Source organism: Syngnathus floridae, chromosome 6, assembly GCF_059516105.1.
Source record: "Syngnathus floridae isolate MCC-2025c chromosome 6, RoL_Sflo_1.0, whole genome shotgun sequence".
In the NCBI taxonomy this organism is placed as follows: domain Eukaryota; kingdom Metazoa; phylum Chordata; class Actinopteri; order Syngnathiformes; family Syngnathidae; genus Syngnathus; species Syngnathus floridae.
In genome coordinates, this window is record NC_142418.1 from 12,238,090 (window position 1) to 12,254,476 (window position 16,387).

A 16,387-nucleotide genomic window follows, 5' to 3' on the forward strand; every position below is an offset into this window, starting at 1 on the left:
AAACTGTAACGCAACTTTGTTCAGGTTTCATTCTGCAATATATTTCTTAAAATGTGTATTTCAGGTACCTGACTAGAGTTGCACCAAACTAAATATATAAGTAAATACTATATGCTCTGAAAAGCACATAAAAAAATACCGTTGATGGCTGAGCTGTACGAATCAAATTGTATGATAGTTTATTTTTTGTTTTTGTTGAACAAAATAAACATTATCAAACAAATGATCATCTCAGATTTCCAGTTTCTTATTTCTCTGCCCAGTATTTCCTCCTTTTGGGACTGTACGTGAATGTTTCAGGAATTCAGACGGCCACGCCCCCAATTTAAACCACTCCTCAATCTGCGCTCAGGACTCCGGCTGTGACGTCACCGCTTTTCCAGCAGTCTTGTGACGGGACCATCATGGCGTAGCGATGTGGACCCACGGCTGCACTGGTGGACACGGAGAAGTTTACGAACAAGCCACTCGACACTTTGAGGTTTTAGTAAAGCTTTTAGACCTGCGTCAACGGTGAAATATTTCGCCCTGTGTCTTGGTGAGTGACTTTGTCCCCTTGGCGATGATTTCAGGTACCCACTAAACTTTTGTTAAAAAGAGAGAAAGAAATCTGCGCTTTAGTTGGAATAATTCGCTGTCGTGGCTCGCACTGCGTAGCTTCTTGTCCACGTTTCCACATAGTTGCACCACTAGAATTCCTATTTTTCCACAAAGCCGAGATTGTAACGGTGCCATCGCTGTACGATTGCGTCCCAACCCAAAAGAAAGAGTTCATTGAATGCAATTTACATTTCATACATTTCTTTTTTTTGGTCACAATTTCCCATGAACTCCCCGTGTATTGTATAACCTAACTTTTTTAAATTGAAAGCAATTTTACATGTAATATAGATCACGAACGACGTCTGTTAGTATGTATTTCTTTGTAGTGTGGTTTTAAATGGTGCCACCGCGGTCTTGGTAATGACTGCCTCTGTCTTTAGCACATATCAGGTCATCTGTTTGAGAAAGAAGAGAGGCAGTCTGGAGAGATTTCCTTGAGTGTTTACCTATTCCACAAGCAAAGAGTTTGCCCTCAAAAAATGGCTTTTGTCAAACAGTGACATTTGATCATCGGCTCATTCCAGGATAATTCCTGCGATAACAATCGGTATTGCCCTGGACACTATCAATCGTCTGAGAATGAGCTGCTCCAATGACAATGTCAACAAACCACTGTGATTCTAATTCTAGCTCCTTTAGATCTACAGCACATCATGAGTGGAGGTCATGACCATGGGGAAACATTTATTCAGGACTTTTCTCGAATAAGTTATTTATTTTTCAGATTTGTGAGGAAATGTGTAATAATTTCCGAGGTTGGGCGTAGCTATTTATCCATTTTCTATGCCGCTTATCCTCACTACTCGCGTACAGGTTGGAGATATTTGGCTTTAGGGTGAAATTTCAGGATTAATTTATGAGCTGGTAGGCTCAGCCTTAAGAGCAGATGTTGAAAACCTACGGCTCCAGAGCCACATCTTCTATCTTTCTGCAGTGGCTCTGTGACTTTGGGAAATAAATAACGAGTATTTCATTTCAGCCTCTTGGTATATTAGTTTTGACATTTTTTAAACGTAATTTTACATTTGAAAATGTATGTTGCTCCTCTAACATTAAAGGGACAGTGTGTAGAATTTGTTTTGCTGTTCAGTGGTGAATTAACACGATGAGCGTGTGTATTATGGGTGTCTCAGAGAGACCACACTTATTACTATATTGTCAGCAGAGATGCAAGCAAACTTTTATCACAAACCACTTCCTTCAAGTGATGATGTAAGTGCATTATATTTGTTAGACATGCTGTAGTCATCGACCCAGCAAATTTGTGATCGGGTGATGAGATATCCTTAGGAGAAAGATGGCAGCGAGACATTTCAGTGCGCCATACACTGGGAAATCAAAACATTCTCTGCACTGGCTCTTTAAAATAAAACATTATTTTTTTATTTTGCGTCTCAACATATGCATCACAGCCACCGATGTGGGACGCCTGGTGCCAAGATTTAAACACAAAGTCAAATAAATACCGAAATAAGTCAAGAGGAGTACAGTTAGTTAAAATGTAAGGAATGCGGCCTACTCTCCAAAGTAAACACCCGGTTGCTAAGATGTTTGGCAAACGTACAGACGGGAGACATTTTTAATCACATGGTATTCCGAATCACACCATGATCCATTTCCTTTTTGCCAGTAGACTTGCAGAAGATGGGTGCCTTATTCTGTTCTTTTATATATATATATATAAATAATTCATCGCTACATCCATCTCTCACTCACACGTCATTTGTTGATTTGCTGTGTAAAATGAGTGATGATGCAATCTGCTTGCTTAAGTTGTAAATAGCTGCAGGTTATTCCTAGAGCAGGCGACTGCTGTTTAGCGGCTGCCACAAGTAGACTGCAAGTACACAGTTTGCATCTCGCTTCTTTTTTTTTTTTTTTTTTTTGCAAGAGAGCATTGTTGTTTGATGAAGGAATGGAATAAAATCATATGATGTAGTGTTTATGAACACTACGTTGATGCATTCAGAATCCCTGTTATGCACTATGTTAACCTTTCCCTTCACATTGTATAGTGTCCATCAAGAGTAAATAAGGGCACTGCTATATCTTGCTCAAAGTCAAGGTGGTGGGGATCAAACTAACAGCTTAGAGATTATTGGACAACTGCACCTACTGAACAGGTCACTTAAAAATAGCCTAGCCTGTCCTTTAAGTATGTCACAAGTTCAATAATCTGAGTTCTTATTGGTGCACTTTTTCAACCTCAAGTGGATTTAGCTCTTTGACCACAATTTAAAAATGATTTACTACAAACTCTGCCCAAAACTTTATTTTCAGTGTCTCATCACTAGCTGTGAAAGCGAGTTGAATGGCTTTCTTTTAGACTAGACTCCCTAAAATCATCGTTTCTCCTTAATACAGAGGCAGTGTAGACAAGGTCAGTCAGGGGCTGAGGAATAAAAGATTGTTGTTCCTTGGATTGCTGGAATACTTGAGCTGTTTTGAGTGTGTCTCTTCTCACCGCCTGGAGGGACTTGCGCTGATGGATTGAAACAGTCATTGTTGTGGTCTACTCTCTCACCAGTTTTTTATTCTCTGCTTGTCTTCCTTAATTGGATGGATTTTTTCACCTTAGGGCAAGACTCGGGGTTTGGAAGCGCTCTGGTTCAGTGTTTGAGGGCAGGTATTTTTTTTGTTTTTTTTCCACATATCTTGTGTAATGTACCGCTGCATTTTTTCCCCCTCTCTCTTTTCTTTAGTCAAAACACCCTGCTAGCCCAGCAGCAACAATCGCTATCTTTGTGCCTGCTATGGGTGCTACTCTGCGAGGGTCAGACAGTAAGACTTTGTTTTGGGGACTGACGCTTTGAGCGATGTCTCTTTTGATGGATGTGTTGCACAGATGGGATATTTACATTTAGACAGTTACACAACATATCCTCCTCCTCAAGGCTACTTGGTTAAAAAAAAAAAAAAAATCACAAATATTTAAAATAATAAACCTTACTCGAAAAAAAATCACAAATATTTAAAATAATAAACCTTACTCGAGATTGCCACTCACTACATTGTGCTAAGGCTTCAGATTGTATTTTCTCAAGACACATTGACAATTTGGCAAATTAGTTGTGTTCCAGCTTTTTTTGAGGATGAAACTGTTCCGAGATCTAAAGACATATTGGGCTTCTCTGTAATCATGCTTTGTTTGAGCCTAGGTTCCTGCACTGCTCATGATGACTACATGCACGGTCTTAACACTAATTTAGTGGTGACACATGCATGGATCACACTTATCTGAGCAGCATGTCTGGTCTTGTATTAGAAGAATTTTTGCTAGAAGGCAGATGTAAATATGCTTTTTCTTGCCTTGTTATGTTTTCATGATGCTTAAAACATATCACATATACACCTATGGTGTGTTCAAAAGTTCTTCTCTTCTTGTTTTAATAACCGCTTAATCTTTGGATTATTTTGTGGATTAAACCATTTTTTTTTTTTTTTTAAACAAGTTTAATTTCCATCCTTTTGTGGAAAAACAGGACATTATTCCAATTTGCCAGGGCATAAAATGCACAAATATAAATTCATTCTGATTCAGTCCAGATTCAAAACTCAAATTGGGAACCGACTGGTTCTGAGAAACCACTCTGGGAAAACTGAGAAATGACTCCGTTAGTGGTGCTTCTGAAGTCGCGCACAGTGGTGCCATATATTACGTTCTATGTCTTGCAGTAGAGGCTTGAACTCTTAAAGGGACAGTAACCAGACTAACATTTATATCTACTTTGTATCGCCACTTTCGATCAACCAAAAGTGACATCACAGTGCCTAAGGGCTCAGATTGCGAATGTCACTTGACCAAACCCAGAAAACAAATGAGCCAAGTCGGGTTGTCATTTAGATACTTTTTCCTTTCATAAATAAAAAAGCAGAATAAAACGGATGTGTTCTGTGTAACGTTAAATGTTGTGTCGATAAAACAAGACTCCCTAGATACTGAAAATCACAATCACTTAAGCATAGTAGTGACTTTGCGGGCTTGTCTGTTCTCTCAACGCTCATATTTTGTATGTTTCAGTGGCTGCTGAGTTTACACGAAGTGGAAAATTTGCCCACAGGAATGCTAAAATAACAGTGCTGTGGGTGGTTTGCATCAAGTTTAAAAATGTGTCCAATGTTGGCCACTCCCAGGATGTGAGGCAGCCGTTTAAAAAAAGAAAGTTTGTGTGTGTCAGAGGCATTTTGAGGATTAAATGACTGCAACTTTTCCTTTAAGGTTAGAAATACGTCGTACTAGTACTTGTCCTTGCATGATCATAATATCTTTTGATTAACCAGGAGAAAAGAATCCACATCTTGCCTATTTTCCAATACTGGGAACCCCGAAATGCATCTTGACTTCACTCGCAAACAAAGTACTAGACTGTCATGTAAGCGGAAAGTCATTGAGCCAAAAGTCTTGGCAAATTGTCTCACTGATATTCACAAGGGCTTCATTGATCAGATTTTTTTTCTTATCAAAGTTAATTTTATGCCCAAGCATTTTATCTTGTTACAATCAATATTGAATCCTTTGTCATAGTCAAAGTTTATTCAGGACTCAAGTTTTCTGAATTTGTATTTTGTCGTCATTTGGTAGTGCTGTCATCGTTTAGTCCAGTGAACTTGAACCTCTTCCATACTTGACTGAAAAAACACGCTGTTGTATTTTCTCCTACCTAGCAAAAGAGTCAATTCACTTAATAGTTCAAATTTCAAATATCCATAAACACATTCCTTCTAGTTTTTCCATTCACAATCATTATTGTCTCTTTCTAGTTTTTCTGTAGCGTCTGAAGATGATGGCGGATGCCAGCGACATGTTGGCAGCTGCTCTTGAGCAGATGGATGGCATTATAGCAGGTTTGTGTCTGTACATAATCAGAAGGCCAACGAGGTCTGCTTTATTACTATTTTGTTTATTTATTATCACTCCCATACCTCTACATTTCTGTTATTTCTTCTTTTGCTCTAGGGTCCAAGGCTCTTGACTACTCCAATGGGTTGTATGACTGTCAGTCACCCAGCTCTCCTTTCATGGGCAATTTACGAGCTCTTCACCTTTTGGAAGACCTCAGGGGCATTCTGGAGTTGCTGGATAATGATGGACGGACCAGTCTTCGCTGCCAGATCCCCGACTCCACAGCTGAAAGTCTTGTCGAGTGGCTCCAAGGTCGTATGGTGAGTGCCTCCAATCCATGCATAGAATGTTCATCACAGTAGCTTATTCTTCGCCCCATAAAAAGATTATTTCATGTCATGGCTTATGTGCTGCATGATACCATACGTTCATTTTAGAGGCATTTTAATGATGTGTTTGTGTTATTGTACCCCTTGCTAAAGACAAACAGGCAACATGTGGTATTGTGTTGGAATTTGATGGCAATATGGATGCTTGTTTGGGTTTCTTTATTTGCTTTCTCTGGCTTGATTCTGCATGTTTGCATTTTATTGCTGCTAACGTTGCTTAATCCAGAAAAGCAGGCATCAATTGGTAGAGGCGACAACAAAATTGTTTGCTAAGTGGAAACATGACTGCCTTGTTTGTGGATTTCCTTTGGAATGCGTGAACTGTTGTCTTTTGTCAGAAGAAAAAATGCTGATTCTGTGGGACCAAAATTGGGTTTGGGATGGCCCACTGCCAGCGAGACGCCACAGATTTTGTGTCATGATGTAATTCATCCTGTGTTGGCAGTCTAACCATGAGCCTTCCCTTCTGCCATGGAGGAACAAAACATTTCATATTGTTAGAACATTCCCAATTCATATCCCTCTACGGTGAACTTTGACTTATCCATGCTGTGTCCTGTCATCGTAGTCCAACGGGCACCTCTCTGTGGGAGCGGGGGACCACTATCAGGAAAGGCTTACTCGAATCGAGAGTGATAAGGAGTCCCTGGTGCTTCAGGTAAGGCCAGGGGCACAAAGACACACAAAACGATTTTCGGAGGAGACTGATGTCGTCTTGCACACAGGTCAGCGTGCTAACGGACCAGGTGGACGCTCAGGGAGAAAAGATTCGGGACCTCGACTTGTGCTTGGATGAACACAGAGAGAAGCTCAACGCGACTGAGGAAATGCTACAACAGGTCAGTCAGTTTTAGGCAGTCACAAGTATTGATCGTGGTTGTTTTCCTCTACCATTGTCATCTACCATTTTTGCCAATACTGACATTTTTTTCATGACAGGAACTTATGTGCCGAACAGCACTTGAGACCCAAAAGCTGGAGCTGGTAACTGAATTGTCCAATCTAAAGTTGAAACTGAATTCCATCCAGAAAGAGAGACTGGACTTTGATGAACGATTTCGGGACAGTGAGGTATGCAGGCAAATGCTACACAGTCTTTGTGTCACGTATTTTCCTAGTCACTCTTTTTTACATTATTTACATTTACATTATTTACATTTTTTACATCGTTACATTAAACTGCAATTTGAGTTTGTTGGAGCTTAATTCCATTTGAAATGAACATCTAGCTGAAAAATGTGTGTCTGCATTTCTGTCTCTGATTAACATAGTTATTCGCAGTCCTTGAAAGAATCACTTTATTGAAGTTTTCTCTTTCAGGATTTAATTCTGGAGATTAATGAACTGCGGTACAGGTTGACGGAAATGGAGAACGAAAAGCAACAGTATGAAAAGAAACTGAAAACAACAAAGGTGAGCTGTTTGGGCATTTAAACATATTTCCTCATATTAATTCAGATGGCAAATCATTATTCCAGCAAAAGTTGGTGTATCAATGAAATTCTAACAACATTTAATGATCCAAAATCAATGTATTGCTTTGTAATGCACATCCCTGATATGGACAAAGGTACTGGGACTGAAAGTCGCTAAACTTGTGGAGTTGGCTTTTGCTGCTACAATGGGCTCAGAAGTTCTTCAAACGTGATTTACTCGGTATGCCAAGTCATGCTAGGTCTTCCCCGTATTATTCTTACAAAGTCAGAAGAAGAAATCATTTTCAGGGGTTTATCTTAAACACCTGATGGTCTGCTACACCTCAAGATGTGTGTCCCAATACCACTGTCTGGAAAGTGTGTCACTTTTACTTTAACATTCTTGCACATTTTCTCTCATTGTGTCGGTTCTTCCTCCCTACTGCTAGTCTTTAATGGCCAAGCTTTCTAGCCAGAAAATCAAAATGGGCCAGATGCAGTATGAGAAACAGAGGAAGGAGCACAAACTGCAGGCTCTGAAGGTCGGCCATTTACAAGATCACTGTTGTCTGCTGTATGATTATTGGTTTGGCCTCTCCCTTCCTTCAGCTCCACCTCTGTTTTTTTTTAATGATGCCAAAGAGATTCAGTTGCCTTGCATACCTTTTTTAAGCTTTGTTTTAACCAAAAAGTACCATTAGAAATGAAGACTACAGACACCAATTAAAGAAAGCTAAACCTTCCTCGCATTAATTTTTTTTTACATGCTTGCTTCCTACTCCTAATATTTGTTTATAATGTGTGCTGTATTTTTATCCTCTTTTAGCTGAGTCCACTCAGTGCTTACTGCAACCACCCCACACACATTACTTCCAGAGCAGGGGTGTCTCTCTTATTCTTCTTTGCAAACTTCTCTGAAGTCATAAAGTCATCCTCCCACCCAGACAATAAATCAAGAAGTTGAGGAAATCCTCCCAGAAGGGAGAAATGTGATAACTTATGAGATGTCTTGCCTCGGTGGAACCTCCTTGATCCTCGATGCACGTTTAAAGAGGAAGTCAGCCATAAATTTTCTTTACAGTAATAGGTAATATGTGCCCCCACTCGTCTAAACACGACATTCTGAAAAGGATTACATTTGTGGAAAACTGGCGAGCTGTGATTGGATGTGACCTTAGAACTCGCAATTGTGATGTCATTTTCAGTTGACAGCGGGTGGCAAAATGGCCGCCCCCTGAGATGAAAAAAAACCCAAAAAACTGGTGGATTTTGCCCATTTATTTTCATATTTAAAAAAAAAAAAAAAAACTTGAACCTGAAGTATTTTGACTAGTTTGGCTGCTCAGAACATAATTTTACAAGAAAATTTGTTGGGGTTGATTCCTTCTTTAAACACTTGAGAGTCCCATTAATATGTTGGAATAAAAATATGCAGCGGAACGTGGCCAAAGCATCAAGGAGGAAAGAGGTTTGCAAATAAGATTGATGAGAGACACACCCTAGGTGTGGTCTGCTTGCCCGTTGGCCACCTCAGCATCTGTGAATCTTTTTGTGTTGTGCTTTGGTGTGAGGTTAGGCAGGGTGTCTTTGAGAAGAATATGTCATCACATGTCTCCTGCGTTTGACAGGAGGAGCTTGTCATGCTGAGAAGGCAGTTGGAGGGCAAAGACGGAGAGAAGGGCAAACTACAGGATGAGGCCGGCTTCAAAACCATGGCCTCAAACAGTGCAGATCCTGCAGAGAGAGGTGGGACACATGATTGAGTCTGAATGTGAGCGCGCATGACGTTAACTTATGTCAGGTCATTGAATCGCCGAGGCAATGGGGTCCCTCTTTGATAGAAGTCACGACTGACTGCAGATTGTGTTTTGTTTTCCCCATGTTGTTCCTTTTTATTCTCTCATCCAGATGAAACTCTTAGAAAGAGGCTGAAAGAGAAACGTAAGAGGGTTTATGCTTCTGTTCATTATTGCACCCATCTCAACTCCTGTTTGCATGAACGAGCATGAGCCATGTGAACTCTGCTTGTCCATTACTGTGTTTGCCCATCAGAGCGCTAATATGTGCCCTGAGAACATCGCAAACGCCGACAAACTGTGTTGTTTCGAAGGATTTAAACCGAAGCAAACCAACATTATCCACTGTTTTTAACATCTAAGCTGCAGAAGCGACAAGGCCGGTTTGCTTTGTGTTTTTGACAAGAATGAGGAATGAAATGTGTTTGTAACCTTTCAGGCTGTTCACTCATCCCTCTGCCTCAACCCCAGTAACCCTGACACCCCCCCCCCCCTCCCACTCCTCTGGAACTCCTGTAAACATTTCTTGCTCACACCAGTGACCAATGTGTGGCCCGCTAACCACCGTTGCTGTCGTGCTCAGCGGTGTGCGACATTGTTTGAACGTGTCCATATTTGTTCCTTTTCTTCACTCATCTTTCATGTGTTCATTCAACACTGTAACTCGTCTGCCACTGACGCTCGCCCATTTAATCGCATGCAGAAAACAATAATTGGAATTCATCTGCTGATCGACATTTGTTTTAATTTCTTTATTTGAATCACTTGAGCATAATAACTTAATATTTTCCAATAGAATACAGATTTGAAGGTACTTCCAAAAATATTGCATTTACAGAGTTGAGCAAACAGGTTAAAAATATATATATAAAAATAAAGAGGACTGCATCTACAGTTCCTTTTCTCCATAACCCAGGTAAGATACTTGCGATGCCATCATGTTGCTTGTGCAAATTCCCCTTCCCCTCAACTTTCCACAGAGCTCAGTATTCTGGAAACAGCCAGCACTCTCAGCAATGACCTCCTGATATGTGTACAAAAATAAACCTAAAAAATATCCACAAAATGTTTTTTTGGGTAGATTTGAGGTTGTATAATTGCAAACTTTATGTTATTTCTGCTTGCCCAGCTAACTTTCACACATCTAATAACTCTTGTTACTCACTAGACTTCGAAGTACAACGAATGAAGAAAGCAGTTGAATCGTTGATGGAAGCCAATGAACAGAAGGTAGAGTTGCCACCAATCGCTTTCATTTGCCTTCCGAGAATATTTGTCACGGTTTCGCCCTTTACTCCTCGCGTTAGTCGAACAAAGACTCTTGTTTGCAGGACCTTAAGATTGAGGAACTAAAGCAGTCCTTGCAGAGGTACAAGAAAGTTCAAGACATGGTGATGTCAGTGCAAGGAAAAAAAGGTTGGATAAGTCTTTTAATTGATTACTTCTAATAATGTCTGAAAAATACTGACAGTGCTTTATATTGATTATTGTCTTATGTTTGGAGACAATAGTGTGTGATGGGGTTATTGTTAGCAAACGAGCATATTATTGCGTAATCTCATTTGGTCTTCTCGTCGTATTTGTTTTCATTGATTTACAGAGAATCCTAACGGTAACGTGAACGTGGTGTCTCACGCTGATGCTTCATGCTTGTCGTCAAGCCATTTGTCCGGAGACACAAACCAGCTTACAGATGGTGATGAGCAAAAGAACGCAGATGAGGTTTGTCAGCACCATGTGCCAAATTTAAAACACTGTCACACACACACCTCGCACCTTCAGCTGACATGTTGACATCCAATTAACCGAATCATTTCTTATGTCAGTTCTCTGCGTGTACTTAATGCGGGAACAGTCCTTGAAAGGAAGTTGGTCTAACCAGTGTACACTACTTTGGGTTCTGTGTGTGTCTTGTGTTTATCTTGTCTTCATCTTCTGTGCAGCTGGAGATCCTCAATGGACTGAGTGAAGATGGTTCACCCTCATCCAGCACTTCCGATCCTGACCAAGCCACAGAGTCTGCAGCTACAGATGTAGATAGGTACATCTAGATATTTCTTGTAGGCTTTGAGTTATGCCGGCAACCAAGAGGGATTTTTCTACATTTCATTTTCCCCATGTATTGCGTGCGTCTGTCGACACCCACATTTGCAGACAAACTCGCAAAGCTCAACTCAAACCCTGCAATTCTGATCTCATCATTACAGCAGCCAAGATACAAGTCAGTCTGTCAGCCATCAACTTGATGAAAGAAGCAAAAATGAGAAGGTAAGATTTACTTTGCTGAAAAGAATAATTGGTCGAGGGTCCTTTGTTTACTATGGTCCCGACAAACTACATTGTGACATTCCAAATAATGTGTGTTCCAATCCAGAACACACGCGAAGACATTCAAACGAGTGAGAAGCCACCACCGAGTTCTACCGCAGCCTCGCTCATCACCACGGAGGACGACAGCTTCGGGTCCAAAAAGGCCCGCTCATCTTTTGGGAAGGGCTTCTTCAAGTTGCGCGGTGGCAAGAAGACCGGAGTCTCCCAGAATCTTGGTACGCGCTACGGGGACTGAAAATGTAGTTTTCTCTTCCGCCATGGAGCTTTTTTAGATCACAGAGACACACCCATGGGATAAACCCCACAAGGCCATCATTTGCTGCAAACTGTGGTTCTCATTTGATTGTGCAAGTCTGCTTGTGTGGTGTTGCGTGACCTTTGTATGTGAATTCCTATTTAAGAGTTAATTCCTCTTCAATCTTTTGGGTTTTCAATCATGAATTGTGTCTGTCTTGTTTTTTTTTTCTTTCTGTTGGGTACCTCTGATGTTTTGTATGTGACACATGAAGACCGCAACCGCAGTGCAAGCGCGCCTATGCTAGGTACAGTATAGCCCACCGGTCATTACAGGAAGGACTGAAGAAACTACTTTTGTTGTTGTATAACGCCGTCTTTTCTCAACTCATCGCTCAGCTCACATTTTAGCAGCTGCAGTGTCCTAACGGCAAAACTCTCGTCATTAGTCACACTTTGGCTGTCTGAGATATAACAGTGGTGTTGTGTATGCTGATATGCCTGCGTGCCTGCATGCATTTCTTTTCTTTCGCTCCACAGCCACCCCCAAACACAAATGTGTATCCAACCGAAAGGATCACGCATCCGAAAGAACCTGCCACGTTTCTCCATTTGCAACCAAACCTCTTAGCTCCGCCTCATTTAGTGGAAGAAAAAAAAGAACATGAATTGTTTTTTTTTTTTGTTGAATGTTTTAGTCTGCATGCACCATTCTGCATGTAAACAATTCTGCTTTTGAACGCCACGTCTCTCTAGGAGTCGTCACCTGTCCGTCCGGCTGCTTTCTGGCTCCGCAAAGACCTGCAATCGGATTCTCATCATGCCAGTAATGTTTTGTGTCCATTTTGTCTGCACAGCTGACACTGAACACCAAGGCACCGATCACCTAGATTTGGCTGGAATGCCGCAGAGGTCGCCAAACAGTGACAGCACTCACACGCTCTCCACCACCCCAGAGGGAAAGAAGAAGTCCAAGGGAATTAAGAAACTATTTGGCAGGTGAGTGGATTATTATTATTATTATGACACGACGTTGAACTTTAAATGCTGTCATGTTCAAGATTCAGACTGGCTTATGTTCAAAAGGCAAATCATCTCTTATTTTAAGGCTTAAGAGAAGCCAGTCCACAACGTTCACCCTGGATGACAACCCGCCAGTTGGAGATTTTAAGAGGGGGGGAGTCCGAGCCACAGCTGGACCCAGACTGGGTTGGTCTCGTGATTTCCAGCGAGTCAACAAGTAAGCGTTTGATTCGTAATCACCTTCGCAATCGAGCTTTCTTATTATGAAGCCTCTTGGCAAAATAAATGTTGTTGCCTTATTCAGTTTGAGTCTAACAAGCTGCTTTGGGACTTTCTTAGTGACGTGGACGCTCCCTTTGCACGCTGGTCCAAGGACCAAGTGTGTGAGTGGCTGCAAGAGCAAGGTCTTGGTCTTTACGTGAACATGGCACGTGTGTGGGTCTCTTCTGGACAGACGTTACTTCATGCGTCCCAACACGACCTGGAAAGGGTAAGAGAGAGAGAAATTAGAACAGAGGTTGCCTTTCAACCTATTAAAAGTCACAACAAATGGTTAAAACATGTCGAATCACTCTTGCCACGCCAGGAGCTGGGCATCAAACACCCACTACACCGGAAGAAGCTGCAGCTGGCTCTGCAGGCTTTGGGCTCGGAGGAAGAGGACAACAAGGGAAAGCTGGACTACAACTGGGTGACCAGTAAGTCGCAGCTGTTCTCTGGGCTATGCTTGGAAAATCCCAATTTCACTGACTCGTTCTGCTCGTCTCCTCAGGGTGGCTGGATGACATTGGGCTGCCACAGTATAAGACCCAGTTTGATGAGGGACGGGTAGATGGCCGCATGCTGCACTACATGACTGTGGTGAGTGTTTTTGATAGTTGGCACCTTTATTAGTCTTCTAGCTGGTCGAGTATTTTGGGAATCATTTATTGTTGTTAATCATTAGTGTGTTTTTCCTTCAGGATGATCTGCTTTCTATGAAAGTGGGAAGCGTCCTGCACCACCTCAGTATCAAAAGAGCCATCCAAGTACTACGACTCAACAACTATGAGCCCAACTGCTTGCGCCGCAGACCGTCTGATGAGGTGTCTGAATGCTGCTTCACGTTCACTCTTCAACATTTTCATTCTGATTTCTTCCTTGGGTCCGCAGAATAATATTTCCCCAGCAGAGATTTCCCAGTGGACTAACCACAGGGTCATGGAGTGGTTGCGCTCCGCCGATCTGGCCGAATACGCTCCCAACCTGAGAGGCAGCGGCGTGCACGGAGGCTTGATGGTGAGTCACTGTGCTGAATTGATTTAGTGTGCACGCATCACTTGAATTGGAGAGCCTTTGTTTTCCTTAAAGGTGCTGGAGCCAAGGTTTAACGTGGAGACCATGGCGCTGCTGTTGAACATCCCCCCTAACAAGACGCTGCTGCGTCGCCACTTGGCTACACATTTCAACCTGCTCATTGGTTCAGAGGCTCAGCAGCTCAAGCAGGAATGTCTGGAAAACCCAGATTACACTCTGCTGACTGCCACCACCAAGGTCAAGGTAACATCACTTTTATAGTAAGCATTTTTTCTGATGGTTATTTTCTCCATTGGTTGGCAACTGGTGCTTTTTGAGGCTTGTTATGTGCTCGTTGGGCAAATCTGTGTTTAATGGTAACTTGTTAAGACAAACATAATGAGGAACAGAATGGAACACAGTCTTGTTTAAAATGAGCAAAATTTGTTTAGGCATTCTATCTTGCCCTGTTAGCGAGGATTTGCGCACAGCATGAATGTTTTTTTTTTTTTTTTCAGGGTTTAAGGTTGCAAACGGTCGCAAAGACCTTTGCTGACAGTATTAATAGTCGACAACTGTTTTTCTTGTCGCAAAAGAATTTTGAACAAGAAAAGACAGAAGACAAGAAAAACGGTTTGGAAACTTTTGCAACGGTTTGCAACCTTTTATGAACCCAGGCAAAACACCAATATTCTTGTTACGTGTTCAAACACTTGTGACTCAGGGAGATTAGCCCTTTAAGGGCATTTACCACACTTTGTGACCCTTCTCATGATTAACTATTTGGCATTCCAAAAAAAAGAAAGAACTAACATTTCTAAAACGCATAATACAGTATTGGGCAGCATGGTAATTTTGTCCTTGGCACATCTGCATCAGTGCCAGATTAGGAATGTATTCACTGAGGAATTAACAATCTCGGTTAGTTTGTCAAACTCTTTGAAGGACGCCGTTATAACTATCCCTCGTTTTAATTACCACACCAGCCGAAGAAACTGTCGTTTGGGAACTTCGGCAGTCTGAGGAAGAAAAGGCAGGAGGAAAACGAGGAGTACGTGTGTCCCATGGACGTGGAGATGCCAAAGGGTCGAAGCTTCCAAAAAGGCTTTGAGCTCCAGATCTATGAAGACGACCTCGATAGACTGGACCATGTGAGCTTGGACCACTTCTATCTTTCAAACAAACCTGCTCAGTTACTACATGTTTATGTGACACTTGTGCTCTCCGTAAAACAGATGGACGACTCAGAGGGAACTGTCAGACAAATTGGCGCTTTCTCAGAGGGAATCCAGAACCTAACGGTACAAACGCTCAAGAATGTTGACAGTGGACTCGAATCAAACTCTGAATTAATATGATCTTCTCCATTTACAGAGCATGTTGAAAGAAGACGAGTTCTTCAAGGAGATGTCCAACTCCCCAAATCACAGCGTGACGGATGACGACTCCACTGCATGAGATTGATGGCACCATGTGACCTGGTCTTGATGTGAATGAAAAAAAACAACAGAGAATTTCCACCCGCATGCTCTCTTAGCTCAGCAGTTTTTTTGTTAGTGTTCCATTCAATGATGAGCCATATCCTTCTTCATCAAGCTCATGATAGTCGCTTCGTTGTGTCTCCTTTACTGCCAAAAGAAGGGGGAGAACATTGAGGACAACGCCACTGCCTGCCAGCTGGTTTCTGGAAATATTTTCTACTAAGTTATGTGCTGGCATGTTTATGGGGGGTTGTTATCAAACTCAAAGTTGAGAAGAGATTATGCCATTTTAAGATATCATTTCTTTTAAATGACCTACTTAGTGTTGAGTGGGTGACAACCCAACGTCATTGACAAGGGGAGATAAAGTTATATTTCTAAATGACAGCTGCTATCTTTTCTACAAAAAAAGTACCTTTCTAGTTAAAAGTAAGTTGTCGTATATTTTATATTACACTGAACATTTCAACAATAATATACTGCATGCATTTGCATCAATACATGAAACAGTACAACCTTTTGGGCTAACACATTACTATAAAGAATTGTTACATTTCTTTTTTTTTTCTCCACCACTTTTGTTCTTAGTTCCATTGTTGGCTTATCGAAATTGTTTCATTACCTTTTCTGCTTAAAGTAGCTGTCATATTCAGTAGTAGCCATATAATGCATCCACTGACCTGACAGAGAACATGAATAATTTCATGCTATTTTTAATTCAAAGATCAATAAAGTAATTTAAATCACAGCGGTTGTGCCTCTGTGGGGTTTGAGATTTCTTTTTTTTTTTTTTAGACGTATTGAAGTGTTTGTCCGCCGGGTTGTGGGTGAACTGTAGGTGAAACTAGCCGGATTGTCAGCCAATTGCAAGGCACGAATCTGTATAGACAATACATCAGTCACACTCACATCTATGTACAATGTAAAGTTTTCAATTAACTGGACTCTACATTAAACTGGAATGCCTGCACAAAACCTATGCAAGCACAGGAGAACA

At 41.4% G+C, this 16,387-nt stretch overlaps 1 protein-coding gene across 9 annotated transcripts; it reads left to right on the forward strand.

Annotated features, from left to right (window-relative positions):
• The first annotated feature begins 364 nt into the window (after positions 1–364).
• On the forward strand, positions 365–16,138 carry ppfibp1b (PPFIA binding protein 1b). 9 transcript variants are annotated; one of them, XM_088377958.1, is made up of 28 exons: positions 366–538; positions 5,365–5,448; positions 5,561–5,766; positions 6,404–6,493; positions 6,561–6,674; positions 6,775–6,906; positions 7,156–7,248; positions 7,700–7,792; positions 8,879–8,996; positions 9,159–9,191; positions 10,215–10,276; positions 10,378–10,462; positions 10,647–10,768; positions 10,990–11,087; positions 11,254–11,314; positions 11,421–11,592; positions 11,887–11,919; positions 12,469–12,610; positions 12,720–12,851; positions 12,974–13,124; positions 13,221–13,332; positions 13,407–13,495; positions 13,597–13,719; positions 13,787–13,912; positions 13,985–14,173; positions 14,896–15,060; positions 15,145–15,210; positions 15,284–16,138. In XM_088377958.1, exons 2-28 carry the CDS (start codon positions 5,385–5,387, stop codon positions 15,365–15,367), a joined length of 2,955 nt encoding a protein of 984 aa, XP_088234084.1. In that variant the 5' UTR covers positions 366–538; positions 5,365–5,384; the 3' UTR covers positions 15,368–16,138. The 9 variants fall into 9 exon arrangements, with proteins under 9 accessions (XP_088234081.1, XP_088234083.1, XP_088234082.1 ...); XM_088377955.1 differs by having other exon boundaries at positions 365–538; positions 14,896–15,210; XM_088377960.1 differs by lacking the exon at positions 11,887–11,919.
• Positions 16,139–16,387: the final 249 nt, after the last annotated feature.